The 22861-nt window shown below is 46.5% G+C and overlaps 1 protein-coding gene across 1 annotated transcript in view; it reads left to right on the top strand.

Annotated features, from left to right (window-relative positions):
- Positions 1 to 3358: 3358 nt before the first annotated feature.
- LOC144148095 (glucose dehydrogenase [FAD, quinone]-like) overlaps positions 3359 to 22861 on the top strand; it is a 39890-nt gene continuing 20387 nt past the window's right edge. Inside the window, exons 1-5 of the mRNA XM_077679683.1 lie at positions 3359 to 3658; positions 8940 to 9142; positions 10766 to 10958; positions 12556 to 12687; positions 21610 to 21731. Of these exons, the coding sequence (XP_077535809.1) occupies positions 3529 to 3658; positions 8940 to 9142; positions 10766 to 10958; positions 12556 to 12687; positions 21610 to 21731 (780 nt within the window). The 5' untranslated portion in view covers positions 3359 to 3528. The remainder of the gene's footprint in view (positions 3659 to 8939; positions 9143 to 10765; positions 10959 to 12555; positions 12688 to 21609; positions 21732 to 22861) is intronic.

Here is a 22861-nt window from a genome sequence, read left to right as displayed (position 1 = left end):
ACATAAGAGATTACAAGAAGGTTTTGCAGCGCCGCAGCGCCACAAAAGAAGCAAACGCAATATTCGCTCCGCAGCGCTAAGAGTGGGTGGGGACGGCTGCTTTATTAAAGGGACAAACAACCGATTTTTGTCGACTACATGTTCTCTATCCCAAATAAAAGGGTACCACTTCAAACACGTTCAACCGAGACGATTTTCCTGATAGGATCCTGCGACATTTGAAAGGAGAATTTTAAATCTACAAGCCTCACGTATGCTGCCCACCATGACAGTAAGCGGCGCAGCAAAACCTTTAACTGTACTTGAGAAGAAAATGGGTTTTTAAAATCCCACCCTCAGGTAAAAACAAAGTAATAAAGCGCAGTCTTGCCTGTTCCTTTTTGCGGTTTTTGAACCATGCATTGAAATCCGGTAGTGTCCCATTCAGACACTACGTGTCTCCACCTTTCAAACTTCAGAACGTTTAATGCCAAATTAATAACATGTACGACATTTTATTTCGAAGAATTTTTGGTTACCCCCTTATATAAACGCTGGGTTTCCCATAAACTAGAGGACATAGACTCCACGAAAATGGGTTGTCTGTCCCTTTAAAGGGACACACAAACGGCCACCGCCTGGACCTCCAAGAAGCGGGGCCGTTGCCTTCCAGGTCTTCAAGACTGCCGTCACTCCAAAACGTCAGTGGTTTTTTCCGCGGTAAGAGTGGCAACGAGCCCTTTCCCTCTCACTCCTTTCTTTTCGTTAAGCCCGTTGTACCCATCGTCACCCGTTGTAGGGCCCCTTCCACTCGTTTCGATCCGCTGCGCGTGCGCGAAACGAAGACCGTGCCACGGGGTCTCATTGTGTCGCCGCGGAGCCCTCGAGTCGTCGTCCGCACTCGAGCAGCGAGTCAGAACGACCAACATTTCAGTTACGCAGCTCTCCCCCGGGCTACCGTCACACGCGCCCGGCGGTCCCAAGCGGGGTGTGACGTCACCGTGACGTCAGAGGCCGCTCGGCGTTCCGCTACAGCTGACAAGACGGGTGCAGGTCGACACCAGATGAGATACAAAGTGGCGTGATGGAGGACAGGTCGCCGTGTGTTGCTTGAGTGGCACACGAAAGCGGAGATGAAAGCAAAACCACGCCATCGGAGGAGGATCTTCTGAGGAATGCAGCGTGATGATTCTTTTCTTTTCGCTCGCATGGATGCCGGAGACGCGTGACCGTTTTTGGGATGCGGGATGGTGTCTGCAGAGAATGGTGTCACCGTCAGAACGCTGGAAGGAAACCTGACTAACGCCATGACCCCACAGGGATGTCTGCTGCGGTGAACAGCGCGTCCCTTGTTTGCAGTGATAGTACGTGAGAATTCCAGCGTGAATTCGGTAAGTGGCCGAGTAATTTTGCATGTTTTAAGGCTAACGCCTGCAGTGTTCCATGTTGAAAAAAACGTAGTTGTCGTTGTTCTACTAGTGCTGTTGCCCAGTACAGAAGATGGCTGCCACTGTAAACAGAATCAAAAACATATTTGAGTTCACGTCGGAATTGAACACGGGTGAATAGGTGAATACGGGTGAAGAGGTGAATACGGGATAAATTGGTCGCAGTTAGCACAGGACCGGGATAATAGGATATTCATAGGAGAGGCCCTTGCCCTGCTGCCCTGCAGTGGGCGGAGACAGGCTGCAGCTGATGATGATGATGAATATCAGCCCAGCCGTGCACTTAATCACCCGTTTCTTGTTTCTTGTGTCCCCAGTCTGCCCGTTAAAGTGTCTGTTAAAAAGACGAAGCCAAAAAAGCGAACAGATAGAACCAAGCACGATGTAGCTGTAAAGGAGCTTGTCGTAGTTATTCGTGCGGAACGTTGAAGAAGCGGAAGCGAAGAAATGGTCTCAAATACAATGTAGTAGTGAAGAAGCGTGTGCTCAGGGTTTAGTGTTTTCTGAGATTGCCTGCGTTCTCACACATTTGCAGTTGGGCTTCTCCTGCTGGGCTGGGTGTGTTGGCCGTAAAATAATTTATCATATAAAATAGATGCAGCCTTTTGTACTGGACCGTCACGTTGCAATGCAACTCATACATGCAAATTGTTCTTTTTTACCTGTACAAACACGCGTCAATGCATATTGGACAAGAAATAGATAATTCGGTTTTAAAGACGGCAGTCTTTATTGGGATACTTAAAGCCGAAAATTTATCTGTCTGTCTGTCCCTCGATTTGGCCTTCGGGCAAAAGTTAGAATAATACTTGAACGGTTTACATATGCAAAGCGTTTGCAAACGACTAATTCTGGAAACGCACGTCACACTAGTCAACATTGTTCAACAGAAAGAAAACATGCGTATTTGAGGCAAAATATGAACACATAACTGGTGCTTGCAAAATTTTTAAAATTAAAAATACCAGACTCTTGATTTCTGCGATATAAAATAAAAGAAATACGTGTGGATATCAATCTTTTCACATAAAATACAAGGAGAGCACGGGAAGAGCCTGGACCAAGTGAAGGCGCTCTAAGTTGAAGTGTATCCGCGGTTCCAATGGATGGCGCTCGAGCGGTAGAACGCGCGAAATTTGAATTGTCTTTAGCAAACCTTCTCCATGCTTATCATGGGAGGAGCGAAACGGTAGGTGGTGCGCGTGAGCAGTGGGCGGGTGAGATTACATGGGTGAGGCGGCGGAAGGCTCTTCTTTCGACGGCATTTTCAACGATGTAAGCAGATACGCGGCCAATTTAAAAAAAAAATAATGGCTGATATTTTCTTTTTTCAGAAGTGCTCTCGGTGGACCGCATTTAACTCTTGAAGCATCTCAAGAAGAGGTCATCCCACATAACTCCGGAAGGCACACACGCGGAGACTGCTTCAATCGTGCGCGACATGTTCACGCACATGCCAGTGCGACATTCCCAAAGCCTGACAGAGAAATTACCAGCGCATTGACGGGAAGAGCCTTCAGGGATCGACGTAGCCTTATGCAATACATGTGGCGGCCCTGCCAGCCACGTTTAAAAATGGGAGGACTCTTGTGGAGACACTACCGTCTCTAGCCAAGGAAATAAAGGAAATATTCTACGACCCCTCAAGGTGTGAAGTGACCCGAGTGAATACCAGGGCGAATGTGTTTGTTCGTTTCAAACAGGAATACATTCTCGTGCCGACGCGAGTATTGACAGAAGTTGCTCCTTGGCCTGCTAAGCGACAAGTTCCCGAGGAGCGGAGTTGGGCGTTACCTCGTTTGAAGGAAAACTTTGAAGGCACCGCTGTGTTGACACACTGAAGGTTTTATGCTGCCGGGTCACTTCGCAACGTAACTCGATACCACCCTAATAAAAAAAACGTGACAGTCAAACAGTGGGAGCGTGATCTTTCGGCGGGAAAGAAGAACACATACAACGCCTCAGTGCCGCTAGAGAGCCGTCCTTGTGACGCTTGAGTGCCTGCCATGCAACGAGTCTACCAGAATCGCAACACATCGAAAGGACTAAACTTGAAGACTTTGTGACAAACCTGTGGTCGCCCTTCGAGGCGACGGACGAGATGCTGAAACTCTTACCCCTTCTTCCAATGACCCTGGTGCCACTCTACACCACGCTGTTGTTCAAGACCGTGCCGCACAAGGCACCGCTGGTGCGCTTCAGCTTCGAGGAGGAATACGACTACGTAGTAGGTAAGCTTTCCTGACGTTCTCACCTTTTTTTAAGCGAACTGTAGTCGTTTTGAAAATCAGGATAGTGTGGTATACTTTAACAATAACAGCGCAGTGCGGGCGCGGCTAACAATACAAAAGACAGCTAGAGCGCTAGAGATGACGAAAAGGAAACTGAGCGAACAACCAAAGCGGTATCGTAATAGGCGTTCAGCTCCTGAAATATGCGGGAAATTCTGTCGGCTGGTCCTCGCATCCTTGTGCTGGCCTCACCAGCTTTCAGTGCTCCATTGTTGCCTTCCGCTACGTGGCAATACACCCACAATACAATATATGTATATATAAAGTTCAGAGAGCAATGAAACTTTGAAGATGCTGGGAAATACGAGAAAGCAAGAGCTTTGAACAAGGTAATGGCCTCATTGCCAACATTTCGGCAGAGAAACTTGCCTTGGTGAGGGCCATGACAACAAGTTCTTCTGGCTCAAGAATTCTTTTAACTTTTGACCGGATGGCTGAATCGACAATGGACGGGTGAGCGGGTGAGCGGGTGAGCGGGCGGGCAGCCAGGCAGGCAGGCAGGCAGGCAGGCAGACAGGCAGGCAGGCAGGCAGGCAGGCAGGCAGGCGGGCGGGCGGGCGGGCGGGCGGGCAGGCAAGCAGGCGAGCGGGCGGGCGGGCAGGCAGGCAAGCCTACATTTTCGGGTTGAAGCAGCCCAAGAATGATGATCGTCTTTGACAGGGATGGCAGAGTGAGCTGAGTTATGGAGTTCTTTCCTGATCTCCATCCATGGGGTGCCCCTTTCCCCCCTTGGCCACATTGGCGTGCCAACGATCTACTTTTAAAGCGTTTATAAAATAATTCAACTACTTCTTCTCAGCAGACAAAACAAGTCATTATTACGGAAGTAAAGATCCTTTTTTTTGCACGAACTAAGAGAATAAGAAGGAGTTTATTGAAGTGCATAAGAAAAGTACGTAAGAACACCACAGACAAGGGGCTCAAAGTCAGGGACTGTAAAGGAAACCTCGATGAGTTAATAAACAGGTAAAAAAATACATTGGCAGTAACAGTGCAACCATATAAGATGCTCAAAACAAAATAAAAAGGGTGAATTCCTTTCAAATGAACAAACAAAACAGGAATAATTTCGCAACTGACAGAACAAGGCAAAACAAGATCGGCATGTCTAATTCCCAATAGGAATAAATGATTATAAGAGTGACCAAAGACCACTTAACCGGACAAAACTTGGTGTTTGAGGGACGATTTAAATCACGACACGCACATAAATAACTTCACAGGAGGTGGTAAACTATCCCAAATTGATATTACAGAGAAAGTTGAAGTTATTTTGCCGTAATTAATTCGTACAGGTGGAAGTAAAAAGTCTCTGTTTGATGCCAACCTTGTGCTGTTGTGCTTTGCTAAGAAGGTGAGGTTGAAAAAATTTAATGGCAATTTGAAACATAAGGAATTGAAAAATATTAAGCTTAAATTATATTAAAACAACTTTTAAGCCGATAACACGTTGTAATGGCGCAAGGAGTCTCGGGTGTTAGATCGAGGATGAATCCAGGTGATAATGCAAATGCCTTGATTTTGAATATGTTATGTTGATGAAATTTGACAATGATATGAGTTTCTCCAGGCTGCGATACCGTAATTTAAATGGCTATGAATGAAAGAATAATAGAGTGATAAGAGAGCATCATGTGAAAAATACGACGAGCTTTGATTAGGGCCCGAATACTATATACAGTTTTTTTCTTGATATGACTGATGTGACAGCTATATTTTAAGTCAAGGTCGAGTAACACACCAAGAAAGAAAACAGAGTTGCAATCACCAGTGAGATTAGGACACCTATGTTAAAGACGGAACTGAGGGTATGTGTGCTTGGCCAGGTTTAAAGATCATATATTTAGTTCTTTCAGGGTTAAAGTACAAACAGTTATTACGGAACCGGTTTACGACATTCACGAGTTTAACTTAGATGTAAGGCCTGTGATTGATTTGCCTGAAGCTGTAATGCATCCGCATGGGGAGATGTCAAGATGATTGTGCTTGCTTCAAGAAAACAGCGCGAACGACACAAAAGGACATACACAACGCCTGACTAACAACTGGTTATTTCGTTAGAGAGAACGGAATATGTAGGAAAGATTTTTTCTGGCAGAGTAGCCACGAGCATGAGCAGTGAACAAAACAAGTTGTTTGTAGACACAGGGAATGTGAAAATGAACAAAAGGCGCTATTTCGACAGGTATTCTATTCTTTTTCCAAAACTCCTTCTTAAATGGTGCTTATACACCAGGTTCCTCTATTGTGTATAGAAAATGCGTTACAAAGCTCGCACGGGCTGGCCTTTGTGTTTTCTCAAGATACTTCATTTTCAAACTGCGGTGTGCACTGGCAAGCCATGACGTGTTGAGCGAGACTGCTTCCGGTGTTAGTTGAGTGTGTTGGCGTGCACCTCTGACAAACTGCCCGCTTCCTCGCTCCAAATACTTCAACAAACGTTGAAAATAAGGCTTGTGATTGAGACAAAGAGGAAGGTGTGAAGTGGAAGAGAAAAAGAAACTGGCCCACAAAAAATAAAATCAACAGGCTGTACTGCGGACTAATGGACGCCACAAGCTTTTTCTCGGTTTTTTCTTGTTCTGTTCGAGTAACTAGGCGGCCCATTTGCTTCGAACAATGCACATAATACAACAGCACTTTTTTCTGCAAACCGTCGCTGCTGTTCGTATGTGCTGAAGACACCTCGATTAAAGTACCCTTGATGCGAAGCAAACCGCGCTTAGCCGGTATTTTTTGTGGTGCACATTCCCGTGACCTATTTTTTTTCGCGTTTTTCTTTAACCCTCGAATGAGGTTTGGTGCTGTTTGCTAGACGACCTCTTTCAAAGTTAAATAGCACCATGGTTTCAAACTTTCAGCCGTTGTACTGATATTAGATGCTCTTTGCGGTCCCATACCCAAACATTAACTGCTCAAGTGGCCTGACGCGTACGTATACGCGGAAAGTGCGAAGTTTACTGAGATGTAACAGCACCCATTTTATGCTCTGAATTATAGAGAAACGTTTCATCGTACGGACCATCAATAATATTCTCAGAAACCCTGTTTAATAAGGGCAGGTTCACCTAGTTCAGGATTGTGATTGGTTGTAGAAGCATGGTTCCAGTTAGTAGCGTAGCCAGAAATATTTTTCGGTGAATATTTTTCGGTAGATAAAAATAGCTTACGCAAAGAAAATATCCGAGTCAATAATCGGCTTCAACAAAGCCAGATTACTTATTTCGCTCACCGAAATATCTACATAAAAACAGGAGTGAAGATCGGGCCCGATGACTTTATTTCGTAAAGAACACACATTTTTTTTCACAAACACTGAAAAAATCTCGTAAGAAAATAAACACTGGTCTGGTTTTTAAAGAAGAAGCTATTTTTTGTGTAAACCAGCCCAGAATCTTCTTATTTTCCTTTTTATATTTGTACTATCGATGTGGTGTGCCAAAAGCATCAGCAGAAAAACAAAGGCCGAAAGGAGGGGGAGGTGAGTTCAGCCCTCAGAAAACTTCGTGGGTGTTTCGACACCGGAATAGCCCCCTGGCTGCGCCGCTGGTTTCAATGTAACTCGGACACACCGTATATGTTGGGCTCACCGACATCATTAATTGTGGTTTTAGTATTATTTCATGTTTATCATGTCGTGTTTATTTTTGAAAAAGGAACTACAATAGCGGTAGTGAAATGTTGCACAGAAGAAACACACGGGACGAAAAGTTACACACCTAAGAGTATAAAGTAGCGGACCGTTTTTTTGTACTCCGAAAAGCTAGATATTTCGGACTTTCCTAAGGAACCGCCAGTTGCCTTATAGGAGTAATGACTCGCGGATTTTCCGGATTGCTGTTTTATTGGGACCATTTTTCGTTCCCCTATAGGACCGAAAAATCGGTCGGCTACGCAAACGATTCACGTGTGCATGCCAGCTGTCAGATACATTGTTCATCACGCCGACATCATCATAATCGTTATCATGAACAACAACACTCTATTTATGTCCACTTTAGTAAGGCCTCTGCTATAGACTTGAAGCAGTTTCTATATTGCAATCCCAAAATTCATTCTCTGGTACCTAAATCCTGAATCCCTTAAAATTTTTCTGATTTTATTTCCTCCGGACAACTAAATCTGGAAACATATTTTATATTTCTCCAGATTGTTCAGCAAAAAGAAAGCAATAAGCATATTTGAAGCGGCAGATCAATGCATAACTGATAGTCGCGGTGTTCTTTTATTTGAAAAATAATGTATGCTTGATATTGCGATAGCAAATAGGAAATACGCGTTGTAAACAACATTTTAACCCAAATATACGGTAAGCGCTCGCCCGAGCCTGGACCCCATGGCAGTGTTCGAAGTTCAACAGTAGCAAAATGTTCCAGTAGATGGCGGGACCAGTGGAACGCGTTAAGACAGAATGAGTTTAGCAAACCTCCTCCGCGTTTATTGCGGGACGATCAAAGGGTGGGTGAGAGCACGAAAGTTGGGCGGGGGAGATAACAGAAGCATTTACGTGGCAGACGTGTCATAAGACTACTTTCTTTCTACGGCATTTGCCGCAAAGTGAGCAGATACGCGGCCAATTTTCTTTACGTGCTCGTTCGAAGCATGCGGATACTCGATAACGTACCAGATATAATCAAATTTATCAACTTTGCCTTTTAGGAAACTTGTGGATGTACACAAAATGTTTTTGCATTTATACGTAAGTCCTTGATTACCTTTAAATACACACAATTTATTCTAAAATCTGGGAGATTTGTTTACAATTAATTAGAGAAAGAAATGATATCGCTTTGATCTCTGTGTATCAAGCCGCTTCTCAAGTATATTAGTGAATTTGTGCAGACATATGCACAACCTAGTGCCTGGTGTAGTAAAATACATCGTGCAGTGCATGCCTCTTTGTGTAATGAGCTGTTTATTATTGTATTCCTGTAGCACGCTGAGATAATTGTGTGTCCACTCACGCCCCTCAGTGATACCCCGAGGCCCTGAGGGTATGTGAATAAATAAATGCATAAATAAATGGACAATTCTATGTACAAAATATGCGACTTGTGTAATATAAGCTGGGATGAGGGCTCAGAGTGAAATATTTGAAATCAATGTCCCCAGCTGGTTTGACTGCATTTCGTAACACATTTGATAGTTGGAATATTTATTGCTTACAAACCCGCAAAGAATTAATAAATATGGCTTGTTCCTTCATTGGTTCACGGGGCAGTTGGCGGCGGGTCTGCGGGCGCCGTGGTTGCGAGTCGTCTCTCCGAGGACCCGGAGGTGACCGTCCTGCTACTGGAAGCCGGCCGGCTGCCAAACTTCTTCCTCGACGTGCCGCTGCTGGCGGCCGAGATCCAGCAGACGAAGTTCGACTGGGCCTACCGAACTGTGCCGCAGGAGGCCGCCTGCTTCGGACTCAAGAACAGGGTACGCATATATGTGAGAGTACAGAGTAGACCACTACAAACAGCAGGTTACGGATACACGCGAGCGTACAGAATGAATGACCGGAAAGAACTGGGTACGGATACATGCAAGGGTAAGCAATAGATCGATCCAGAAAACACCGTTCGGATAAAGTCGAAGGTAGAGAAGAATTTTAAAAGGCGTAGAACAATTCGTACGCCCCCTCTCTTAATCTCGGATATTTCTTTTCACCAATAATATGCGTTTTGTGGCCCTCCTCCCTACGGCATGCAAAGAAGTGAGGCACATTGCGGTTCTGTGAAAACAACTTTTTGCTTACATCGCTTAGGCGAGTTGAAATCTTCCGGATGCCAATAACAAGCCGTCCTCGACACCTCACCGATGCTTTCTGACTCGGAGTCCTAAACCATAGAGTCTCCCCGCCCGCGTCCACATTCCACCACGCACCGCCGACCCGCGCACCTGGCGCCATCTCTCGGACCCGTCGTTTCGGCCGGTGAACGGAGAGGGTTGTGGCCGGCGGGCGAAGAGCGGGTTGCGGGAGAGCGGCCGAGCACGGCGCCGGGCAGACGATGCGCGGGGCCGACTATAAGCGGTCCGCAGAGTTTACACTTTTAAAACACCTAAAGGGGCCATGAAGATGCCATGAACTTCGTCTGTTATGAAACATTACCTCATTAGAAAAACACTGACACCACTTTTAACGCCAAAATAACTAAAATAGGCTATATAATGATGTAAAACAGAGATGTGCGTGCTACTCACCCGCTCCTTCCCGCACTGAAGTTGTGACGTATAATGGACAGCTCCTTGCGATTGGCTGAGGCCGGCAAATCGAACACAAATTAAACAGGGATTATAAGCTTTTAGAACAAGCTATTTGCGCTAAATTGAGTGCGCCCTATTTTTATAGCAGTAAGAACGGCGGGACAAACGGTAGAAGTTATGAACAAAGACACCAACAGAGAGGCATTTAGTGCAGCCCTTCGCCGGCCGGCACTGCCCAACACAACCGTCAGCTGCGTTTGGTTTGTCTGACACGACACTGGCTAACTGGCATTAGCGGCACGTGATCCGGTTTGTCGAATCATACCCAATGTTTCACAAAACGATTGCTATCAACCGCAACAAAAATGTGGCACGAAAAGAATGATCACAGGCCAAGCGAGTGCAAACAGCGGTCATGGAGCGGTATCACTGCGCCATCTCGGAAGGCGGGCGATAACCAAGGCGATGAAACGGGTGTATTGACATACGTCTCTTTCATACACGGCAGCCCGCGTAAACACACCAGCTTTTGTTTGACATACCTGCCAACAATATATCTTTGCTCACGTCATGAAACATGCGATTTTCCGCGAGAATTGAAATTTCGGGTTAAGTTGTTCAATTTCTGGGTGGATAAAGCATCGTTTGCTACTGGAAAAGCGCTGAAACTAAAATAGAACACCAAATCTTTTGAGTAAAACAAATGCCTTTGCAAAGTGTCTTCTTTTTAAAGGAAAAAACAACAGGTGCCCCGTTTTGCCAAAAACCGGCATTGTTGCGGTTTTGTAGAAGGAGTAGTAGTAGTAGCAGCAGTTGTTGCCCGTACAGAAAATGCCCCCCACCCCCCTCCCGCAGCAAAGCCTCTGGCCCCGTGGGAAGGTGCTGGGCGGCTCGAGCGTGCTCAACTACATGCTCTACATCCGGGGTAACCGGCGTGACTACGACCGCTGGGAGAAGCGACTGGACTGCAAGGGCTGGGGCTGGCACTCCGTTCTGCCGTACTTCATGAAGTCCGAAGACAACCGAGATCACGCGGTCGCCTACAACGGTGAGCCGAAACAAGTGCGTGACGAAGGGTAATATGCACCTGTCACACGGTACATCTAACGACAAAATGGAGAGACGAGCTAGTTGGGGAACATCCATGAGTGAAACTTAAGCGCGAACAGACACAGGGACGAAAAATGGAAACGAAATCAGCACTTCGACAACAGCCCCATTTCCTTCTCCTCTTTTTCTTCCCCTCATCTTCTACCCCCTTTCCTAAAGAAGTTGGACTTCTTTATCTAGAATACTCAGCGACGGGTGGCTTATACAATCAGAACCCTTAATCCGCATATGGAAGGCTTCAGCAGTTTCCCTGGTAGCACGGTCTGTGTGCTTAAAAACAACTTGCGTGTCTGTGAAGCATGGCTTACAACCGCAGTCTGAACAGTGCAGCGCCAGGTGTGTGTAGGGCCTTCCTTTCAAGGAGGAATGATGCGTTCGTTAAGCGCTGGTGTCGTTTCCCTTTCTCGTCCCTGTGTCTGTTCGCGCTTAAGTTTCACTCATGGATCTAATGACAGTTACAGCGAGTGATATTATTGATTGATTGTTGGATTGATTGATAGATTGATTGATTAATTGATTGATTGGTTGAATAATTGACTGAATGATTGATTGATTGATTGATTGATTGATTAACTGACCGATTGATTGATTAACAGATTGATTGATTGATTGATTGATTGATTGATTGATTGATTGATTGATTGATTGATTGATTGATTGATTGATTGATTGATTGATTGATTGATTGATTGATTGATTGATTGATTGATTGATTGATTGATTGATTGATTGATTGATTGATGGGTTTAAAGTTCCGAAGGTACACCTGGTATATGAGCAACACCATAGCGGAGGGTCCCGATTAATTTCGACCACCTGGGAATCTTCAGCATGCGCCGATATTTCGTACACACGGGCGTCCTCGCTTTTCGCCTCCATCCGAAAAGCAGCCGCGGCGGTTGGGAGCGAATGACATTAGGTGTTAAAGCCATTTTGTTTGGTGCTACACGGGAATACCAAAGTACATTCGGTGCCAATGGCATTTGCTGAGGGACATAGTGCGGAGAACACATTTGCATTGGCATACGAAGCGAATTTGTAGCCTCAGCAGCGGTGGCCTGTCCCTTAAACAAAGAAGTTTAATGACCAAACTGAAAAGCATTCTCTCAAAAAAAGTATCGGCGGAATATTCTCCCCTGAATGTTGATTTACAAAGACGAGAAGGCAAACAACACTTTCTTAAATCCGCCATGTTGCTGCTACTCAACTACAAATGAATTGCTGCCCTCGGCCTTGTGATGTGTACTTGTCACCGTAGAGCACTGCAATTGTTATGCGCTCCTTTTCCTTCCAAAAAAGTTGATTTGCTTTGTTTTCAAAGTATGAAAGGGTATACAAAGATTATGCAAGCATTTACATTACAATCATGCATTCCCGCGACTTTACTAGTCGTCGCTGCAGTCATGCAGACGCGCACGGCCAAAGCAAATGTCCTTAACAGCTAATGTCATTCGCTTTGAATGACATTACATTTGCCGTGTGACCGGGGCATTACTTGGCAATGTGGGCAACTGCTTTTTCGTTTTCGAGCGCAGGCTACCACGGTCGGGGTGGTTACCTGACCGTGACGTCACCTCCGTACGCATCTCCTTTGGCGCACGCTTTCGTCGCAGCGGGGGCGACACTGGGATACCCGAACATCGACCTCAACGGACCTTTTCAAACAGGTTAGTCGTTCAAACAGGTCGTGCAATCCGGACCTGTTCAATCAGGACCTGTTCAAACAGGACCTGCTCGAACAGGACCTGTTCAAACAGCTTTTCAAAAAAGCAAGAACCGAAAATATTCAGTGCCCTTCCACTGGGTAAAAAAGGATGGCCAGCGAAGCTGTGGCGCGTAATGGGAGAGGCGTCTCAGCGGCTCATTGTGATATATATTTGTTTCCGGATAGTTCCGGTACAACAACAGATAAATCCGTTTTTTTAGGCATTGTCCCTCCGTAGATTTCTATTTATTCACAGCAGACTAATTCTGTAACGCTTCTACTTCACAGTGAACTAATTATGACAATATTATGAAACTCCGTGTAATCGTAGTGGACGCTTAGTGGATACTTTTCATGTAATTTGATTCGGGATACTTTCAATAACAGAAGATTAGAGCCGTTTTGTGTAACCATGAGCCCTCATTGGATGGCCGTGCTTCACTGTGCACAACGCTGTGGAAAAGCCAGCTTGCAACGACCAAACTGACCCCTATCTCCTTAAAGTCGGCCTAACCTCCAAATACCAATGAGTTGCTGAGAAGACGTGTTCTAAGGTAATATAAGCCGCCTTATACCGAAATACGAAGGCCCTAGACCTGCTTTATTTTTTATGTCGTCAGAGCCAGCCCTCGAACAGCCCCCCTTTTAAAATTGAAAAGGTTGCCGCATTCTATTCCTTGCTCAGCGCTTTTGATGACAGTAACTCCTCCTTAATAGAGGGCGTTGCATAATGCACAGAGTAACAGTTAAAATATGAAGGTGTAATCGGTCGGCCGATGTTCGATGATCGAAGCCATGATCCGATGAACCGACGGCTCGTGGTCGACGGCACGTGGCGAACAAAACGATGAGCTACTCCAAGCAAGGTGTACACTTTATTTACACTAGGTATTTACAACTCTCGTGGCTCGTGATCGCAAACAAGAGGTCGGGCAAGACCCGCGTCGAGCAGGGCTCGCCGCGCTCTTCTCTCCTCCTGTTCCTCTCTCTGTCCCGCAAAACATCAATCTCCTCGGTTTTACTAACAAAACCTCGCCAGCAAAAGGGACGTCACAACGTAAGAGTAAGGATGGCTCATTGATTAGCCCACACTAGGCCACTGATTGGCCACCGTGACAAACAAAGCTAGGTGGGTTCAACATAGTCACGTGACCCACCTTTCTCACTCTTATACAGAAACCCAACGGTATTCCGCAACACACAAATATAACAGAAATGAAAACCAACCAACTAAACGCAGACCGAAGGACGGGAATCTGATCTCGGGCGGCACGTCTTAAAGTATTGTCATACCGTGCACGCCTATGTTTGTGCTCCGCGTCGCCACAATTCCTTTCCCTTGTAAACACGTGGAGCGCCTAACACAGCCTCGTCGCCTACCTATAGACGCATCCCAGACGCCGAGTCGCCATGTTCAAACGTCTGACGAACTGTTAACTTCGCCAGTATTTTTGAGCAGTGCAACTGCCACAGACATAACGTCTCGTGGCCTCTTCCTGTGTTTGACCCAAGGTTTGACCCCTTGACTGACCTCCAGCGCCCGTCCGCTTCGGGATTTCTAATGGCAGTAATCGCGTTCGTTAAAATGTCAACGGTCCCCCTCCGCTGGCTTCTCAAACGAACGCAAGGAGATCCTCCTTCCAAAGCTTGCATCACTTTCAGCTATTATGGGGTGACCGAAGCGTTTGTATGCGTCGTCTCCGGGCCCGCCCGCCGGGTGGACACAAAAGCGCGGCGAATAACAAAGAAGCCTCTGCGGTTTCTCCTTACGCCCCTCACGCCTTGCCCGCTCGGCCGTCCCACGGACATAAAAACCATCGTGCACCAGTAAGACGTGCTTTACAAATATATATATATATCAATGTTTACAACGGCATAGCTTGCTATTTTAGGGATGTGTCACTTCTTTACTGAAACAAAAAAATAAAACTCTTGCTTGCTAGACAACTATCGCCATCTAAAGATTACTGGATAAACTAAATTGAGTTTCTTGATTGTTTTTAAGTTCAGTAAAGAAGTGGTATATTTCTAAAATAGGCAAAATAGGCCGTTATGAACATTGCTATGAATCCGTAAAACTTATTTTACCGGTACACGATGCCTTTTAAACCTGCGGGTAATGGATTACTATGTCCAATAGGAATGTGATCAGGTGCCGCAACACCAGGGCCCTGAGGTGCACCGCAGAGGGGGACTCCGGATTAATTTTGACCACCTGGGGATTTTTAACGAGCCGTGAAATCTCGACAAAGGGAAGTTTCCGGCCTTCGCCTCCATCAAAAAAAAAAAAAAATTAGCACTGGCTTAGCTCGGCTATGATAGGACATACTGAGCAGAGGTTCAGCTGGATATTCCTAGCTTTACTGGTTGTCTAGGATTGGCTTGATTATCATGCTTACTGCTGCTTCGACGACGCACACATGGTACAGTCAAACCCGACTATAACGAACCCGCATAGAGCGAATTATGCTATATATCGAACAAAAACAAATCAGTTACGGAAACACACGCGAAACATGTTCCTTATAACGAACTTCACATCTGATATATCGAACTCGGCGTGTTTAGAATGGCCGCCAAAATGCATGTTCTCGGAGCGGCGATTGAGATGTTGATTTGCCGCGACCACTGAGCAAAGGCCGTGACTGAGACATTGCGCCTCGTGTGAAGTGACATGACGCCCGACACTTTCCGTAACTGTTTCCGACGCGCGGAACTCACGGCGGAACCCGCCCAGTCAGTGAGTCCAGACCAATACGGCAGCTCGCCAATGTTCTCGATGCTGCGCCGAAAGGAGTGTCCTTCGAAGATTTCCCGAGTTTCGACGACGGCGTTGCCGTCACTGTAAGCCCCTCAGACACGGGCACCGTCAGCAGCACCATCGTAATGCTGATGAAAAGCACCGAGGAGGCAGAGGAGGTCGCGAACGAAAGCCGTCCGACGCCTATTGAAGTGCTTTCGGCAGTGGATGTCCTCCGCCATTATTTCTTGGATATTGAAGGTCACGGACTCGAACTGGTGCAAACAATGTCTCGTGTAAAGAATGCTGTGCTATACTCCGATACAAGTCAAGAAAAAAGGGGCGTAGCCCAATCCCCCACTTCCACTACCCCGCATCCAGCCAATGGTGTCGCTCTACCAACGTGACGTCGCGGCCGACCGCCTTGCACCTGCAGGCAGCGCTCGGAGCCAAGCTTTTCTGAGTGAGTCCGCGCCGAAAAGGAGTTCTTCAGGACGCCTTCATTTTGGGCCGAGATAAGAACCTCAGCTAAAATTTTTTTATTTGCCGATATAATGCAACGCGTGAAAACTTATTCATCAGCCGGAGTAGTGAGTTTCATTTTTATTGCTGATGGTAAATTTCTGCTCTTCCGGGTTTTCCCTCAACCCCTTGCTTCTGGTTTTATGCATTGCCTGTTTCCTTTTCCGGTTTGGAGCCCGAAGAAGTGGCGTCCGAGTCTGCGTTATCGTTCTTGTGGTGCGTTCCCATCCACGCTACGCCGGCTACGCCGATGGTACAAGAAAAACAAAAGCGTCGTGTCATCTTCAGCTGCGGGCAGGAGATGATCCGGAACGCGTACGTTCGCTTGCGGCATCTACACCCAGAACGCAGCGTTGAAGAAACGGTCGCGACAATGAGCGATCTTCTTGGAATCCGCGTGAGTTTGGTAATGGACGTGAAGAAGGAGATGAAAAATAACGATGGGAATCTTGCGACGCCCTCCCGAAAGTGCCCGCGAAGCGGTGGAAAGAGACGACGCACAGAAGTGTACGACGACTTCACGAAGTGCGCATTGCGGTCGTCCGTGCATCGCCCTTTTTGCCGCAGTGGGATCCCGACAGTGACGGCAATTGCTGCGGATGTCAACGCTAGCGGCGATGTTACTCCTCTCAAGCCATGGACTGTGCGCCGGCTGCTGAATGACATCGGGTTCAGGTATGAGAAGAGGAGCTGGAACTCGCTGCTGATCGACCGGCACGCCATTGCGCGTGGCAGCAAGTGTACCTCTACGACATCGCCAGGTACAGGATTGAAAATCGAAAGATATTCTACTTTGATGAAACCTGAGTGAATGCGGGACACACGATATCGACTGTTTGACGGACACGACGGTTGCTTCCCACCACGACGCCTTCATGCGTGGTCTGACGACAGGTTTGAAGCAGCCGTCAGGGAAATGATAGCGCCTGATTGTAACGCTCATCGACAGCGAGGGTGGCTTCGTCGGTGGGTGCCTGGACATCTTTCGGGGTACGAAGGCAGGCGACTACCACGAGGAGACGGACGACACCCGCTTCGAAAGGTGGTTTGGGACCGTTTTGCCACAACTGCCACTCGGTAGTGTAATTGTCGTGGACAATACCTCGAACCACTCGTTGCTGGAAGAATCAGTGCCTACGACAACTTCGCGCAAAAATGTTGTTCAGGACTGGGTGACGTCCGAAGGACTTGCTTGGGATGAAAAACGCTTAAAACGGAGCACTCATCCTTGTGGCCTCTGTTAAGACACGGTAAATGAGGTATCGTATTGACAGTGCAGCTGAAAGGACAGGATGTATTCGGGAGCCCTGCCATTGTGAGCTCAGTCCATTTGAGCGCATATGGGCACAGATGAGGTGAGGCGTCGCACCAAGAAATGACACATTTAAGCTGGCAGATGTACAGGTGCTCCTGAGGGAAGAAGTTGCCAAGGTAACAGCTAAGCTCTGGGCAAACACCCTTCAGCTTGTGATCAGCATTGAAAAAAAGTTCAGAGGAGACGGTGAAGCAAGTGCGCATGTTCCAGCTATTTTATAATGCATCTGGGTGAAGACATGGACTCCGACAGTGACCTATCTGCTATCAAGTCCTTTCAAGATGTGTAAGGCTGCGACCTATTCGCCAGTGCAGCCTTTGCCTCGTTCAGTTAGTGTGGAGTGCGGTGTTTAGCTTAAGTACCTGTGTTTCCATAGCTGCAGAAGCAAGAAACTCTTTCAGACAGCAGAGAAGACCAGATATGCCGTTTGTGTGCTTTATTAAGACTTATTTCTGGAGCTAACTGAGCAGCCTGTGTGTGGTGCGTAACTTGCTCAGGGTTGATTGCTTTGACATGTAGCTATGAGAATCAGAAGAGACCATTGCAATGTTTGGTTTGTAATCTCATTTGCCATTACTCAGTGTTGTCTGCTGTGTCGTAGACTCAACAGTGATCTTACAGTTTAACAGTGAGGGCAGCAGAAGCTATTGCAACAATCGGGTTATGAACTCATTTGCTGTAGTGAACGGAGCGGTGTGTTGTGTGGTGCGGGCTCATGGTTGATTGCCTTGATATGTATCTATGAGAATAAGAAAAGGCTGTTGCAGTGCTTGGTTTCTGATCTCATTTGTTATAAGTGTGGGGCAGGAATTAAGCTGAATAAGTTCCGTCGTTACAGGATACTGCGCGGCAGATGTATTCATAAAAGGAAATCGTACATCTCGAGCTAGCGAAGACCCGCACTGTTCCAAACTATTTTCTGGAAGTAAAGCCACGCTTACACTGCATGACGAGGGTGACTATTCGCATATATAGCATGAGGTATGTGCAAGCCGAGTCAAGCGAGTTCACAAATTCACTTCAAGCAGAATCACTTCTGCGGTGTGTGGCGTTGGGGCTCCTTGTGCGACACTGTAAACGTGATAAAGGCAAGTTTCACCTACAGAACAAGAACTAGTTTGAATTTTCACTGCAAGTTTTTTACAATATTTGGGCACTTACGCCCGTATGGAATGCAGAAACAGTTCCAAATAAAATGCCTACATGAAAGCTTGTAACTGTCTGCTTGTGTGGCTGGCTGAGCCAAGTTGTCTTCTGATAGAGCGTTAAGAACAAATGAATCTGCTTCGGTATCTTATTGCTCATTTCATTTGCTCTGCATAATTCAGCAGTGTGTCTATTTAGCTCTCTGAGCCAAATCTAACTTATGATAGCAGTGAGGACCAGAAAAGTTGCTTCGGTGTTTTATTTCTACTTTGATTCTGTTTAGCTTCTATCTGGCTGTCTGCAGTATTACGCAGGAATTAGGATAAATATGTATTATCTGTTTTCTAAGCCACTGGATAAAATGCAGAAGCACAACGTCAATAAAAACAATTCCCAAAGCTTTGGGAAGAGGAAACAATGTTGACGTCAATCGATCCTCCCACGTATGGGAATAATTTCATGTAGTGAATTTTTGGCAAGATAATAAATTTCTTCCTTAGCATATGATCCGATTCTCGCTCTTGCGTAACAAGAAAAGTACGATATGCATTGACCAGTTTCAGCGGAGCGATATGTGCCATATGTGTGTTTCCATGCGTTCACTCAACCGACATGTCATACATCAACCAGTGCAGATCAGATAACTTTCTATGGTACAGATCACTAAGTAACCCTTCAGACATACTTTATTGCCCGTGTTATGAATTTGGCATCAATTGATGTGCTGTCATTGTGATTCACACTCCTAACATATGCGTAGACATTGCACGTGTTGCATTGTGAACAGCGCTGCAGCAAGTAGCAGCTTAGCTGCATCCACGAGGTTGAGCACTGACTTAGCATCCACGATGTTGAGCACTGCTGAGTGAGCTTCTTGCTCCAGCAGCCACTTGTGATGCGACAGGGAAAATGGGTGAAATTCTCACATGTTTTCCACCCTGAATCCTCTTTCTCGAATTAACAGCACATGCATAAAAATTACCATTACAGCAGCAGCTTCTTACTTAAGTGATATGAACACAAGGCGAGCAGTGCCTATATAGCTTCAATAATGCACATCTCTGATTCAATAATTCGATTGGTGAAGGATATGCATGCGCATGTGTAGGAAAAGCTGAAAGTGGTTTATTTGATTTCAGTGCTGCGTTTCATGTCTTCACATGCACTGTTGCAGCTGGTCATACTGGTGAAATCTAGCTCATGAAATTTCACTATCACGAAGCACAGCTTATTCGCGAAGCCTAAGTAAGATAATGAAATTGAACTTACAGTGGTAATACTCATGCATAATTTTTATTATCATAGACAATGCAAACTCAGCGCAGATCCCTATTCGTATTTGATTCACAAATGTTTTTGTCCAAAACAACAACTTAAAGCGCTCCAATATAAAACAGGCGACGAAAACAGGCCAGCTGCAAATAACACAATTAACAATGGAATCTCAGCGTAACCGAGAATCAAAATGAAAAAGGTGGCATATTAAATCACACCACGCAGCTAAGCTACAGCTCGTACGCGTTCACGTTCAAAAAAACGCGATAATTCAGCTTCTTGTATTTGGCGACTTGATCATAATTTGGGCGACTACGCTTGCGCCCTGCGTGGACTTGGGACACACGGCTCAACATATGCTCTAACGAAATGCAGCGCGCAACATCTCGCTGTTTGCGTTTCGCCTCGTGCACAGAGATAATATAGTGGCCCCGAGCATAACTCTCCATGGCGTTAACGTCGCGCGCTATGCACAACAGTAATATTTACGACTGGCGTAATGAACGAGAAATAAACAAGGAGTTATCGCCCTCTGTCGCAGTCACTGGGGTGATAACGTGGGTAGCACAGACACAGGAGGAACTACACGGTAGAACGAGAAGCACTTCACGCTCAAGACGAAACGCCCGCACAGGATGACGACGATCGTTTTGTATCATGCAGCGAACACAGAATCCAGTACCGGCCGCGGCGGCTGCTTCCCGGCAACGCCGGTCGCTCACAAAGCAGAAAAAAAACACCATAGCGGTTGTCGTTACCGAGCATGGTAAGAACACTGCACACAACACGCAAACAAGGAATACGACTGAACGGCACTAAAAATCATTCTCAGAGCCGGACGACGCCGATGGATTGACGCGAACAGCCATGCGAACAGCGCAGGTGGCCATTTTGGTAAAGTCCGTAAGCGCGGAAGAACATGCTCTGTGATTTCTTCCGTGAACGCGGCGTAGAGGCAGTCTACCATGACGTCACGTTGATACGGTGACACCACTGGCTGGAGGGGGGTCCTTTGATGAGGAAAAGCCGCATTTTTCTTGAGTTGTATCCGAGTATAGTTGACGCTGCCGAAACGAAAGGGAAAACGAAAATCACCGCTTTTTTTGGAAGCAGGCAGTTAAAGCGTTAAGGCGGAAAGTATATTTATTATTTGTAATAAATCTATTGTTTTGTGTATGGTAATGACATACTTTTTTTCGTTCGTTTCTGCATGCGGGGATGGCAAGGGGATTCCCGCGTATTGCGAACTCGTAACAATAAACTCGTTAAAGGCGGGTTCGGCTATATCGAACTATCAGATATATCGAACAAATCATGGCCCATGTTGCAGTTCGCTGTAACCTGGTTTGACTGTATACGCATTATGTGACATGTATATTTATCGAGCGGCTCCGTCGCAGCGTGACCAATCGCCCCATAGCTAAGTTGCTTCCACAGGCGCACGCCGGTGTTGCTGCGACGCACGAGCATCGGTTCCACACCATGCCACCCCTCGCATGATCATCAAGTGGACCGGGCCGCCACGTGCGGAACGGAGGTCGGTGAAGGCGCTGGGCGCGTGGGGTGTGTGAGAGACGCCGGGCAGCGAGCAATGTTCTGTGCGCTGTGTGACTTGACTGCTGTTCGCGCATGCGCAGCACGGCAGTCCAGGAGCCACGCGAAACTGCTCAACCTCGGCCAGTGTAGCTCACGCTACAGAAAGCGGCCGCCGTGGGCGGGATTGAACCCGCGTCTCTGGACTCAGCAGCCCAATGCCTTAGCCACTGAGCCACCGCGGCGGTTTACAGTTAGTAGCGGCATTCAAGCTTAAATTTCTGGTACCGGTAATGATTACTACGGCGACCTCGAAGCCGATTATTATTTTCCTCCTTCCGTTCCTCTTGCAGGTTTTTCCATTCCGCAAAGCACTTTGAGGCGCGGTGCCCGCTGTAGCACGGCCAAAGCGTTCCTGGAGCCGTGCAGGGGACGACGGAACCTGCACATCCTCGTGCGAGCACAGGCCACCAAGGCGAGTGACAATAAGAACCGGAGCCAGCTTTGAATTCGGGGCCTTTTTCAGAAACGCAGTGTCAAAAGTTACGTCCGACGGAACCCAAAATTGCAAACTACAGTTACGTCCGACGGAACTTTAAACCAGTTTCTATAGCTACGTCCGACGTAAACCAGAATTGAAAGTTAGAGGTACGTCCGAGGGAACTTTAGGCCACTGTTTTGTGTTACGTACGGTGTAACGTAAAGCACACAAAAAATTTTTCAGCAAACGGCACCAAACGCCGTGATGCTGTATATGTGTGATCTACACGCCACATTATTAAAATGGTCGCTTGTACGATACATGACGTCAAATTCGAAAACACAAATTAATAGGTCTGGGCATCGGTTAAATATTTTAACCCGATTAATCAGCTGGCTTTATGCACCCGGACCTATTAATTACATTTGTTAAAAGATCTTGACCCATGTAAATTAGTTCTCGGCACAAACTGCAGACGCTACAAACTGGCACTGTGCCCACGGCAGGAGGTTCTATTGTAATAATTCCCGTCTTCTCCTTTGCTTGCATGTGTTGCATATGGAAAAAAGTGTACATCGACAAGTACACAAAAATCTTAATCCCTTAATTAAAAAATCAAACTCCATAAACCCAGGCGAGATTCGAACCAACACCGCTGCAGCAGTGTGGGCGCTTATGTCACGCTCCTGACCACTCGTCCGACGGGGAACCGGCGCTGCCGAACATGTTACCTGTGATTTACTCATTCCGAACAAGTTTGGCAGTAAAGCAGCAACGTTTGTGTTTTGGAATTTGATGTCATGTATCGTAACAGCGACTATTTCAATAATGTTAATTGCGTGTAGATTACACATATAGAGCATCACGGTATTTGGGGCCGTAAGCTGTAAACTTTTTTCTGTGGTTTACGTTACGCCATACGTAACTCGAAACATTGGCCTAAAGTTCCGTCGGTCGTAACTCTAGTTTTCACTTCTGGGTTACGTCGAACGTAGCTATAGAAACTGGCCTAAAGTTCCGTCGGACGTAACTGTAGTTTTCATTTCTGGATTCCGTAGGACGTAGCTCTAGAAACTGGCTTAAAGTTCCGTCGGGCGTAACCCTAGTTTTAAATTCTGAGTTCC

This window comes from Haemaphysalis longicornis, unplaced genomic scaffold (genome assembly GCF_048455015.1).
Source record: "Haemaphysalis longicornis isolate Haplotype H1 unplaced genomic scaffold, Haemaphysalis longicornis Haplotype H1 scaffold_76, whole genome shotgun sequence".
In the NCBI taxonomy this organism is placed as follows: Eukaryota; Metazoa; Arthropoda; class Arachnida; order Ixodida; family Ixodidae; genus Haemaphysalis; species Haemaphysalis longicornis.
The sequence above is the reverse complement of the archived record's forward strand: the minus strand, read 5'-3'. Positions and strand labels throughout refer to the sequence as shown.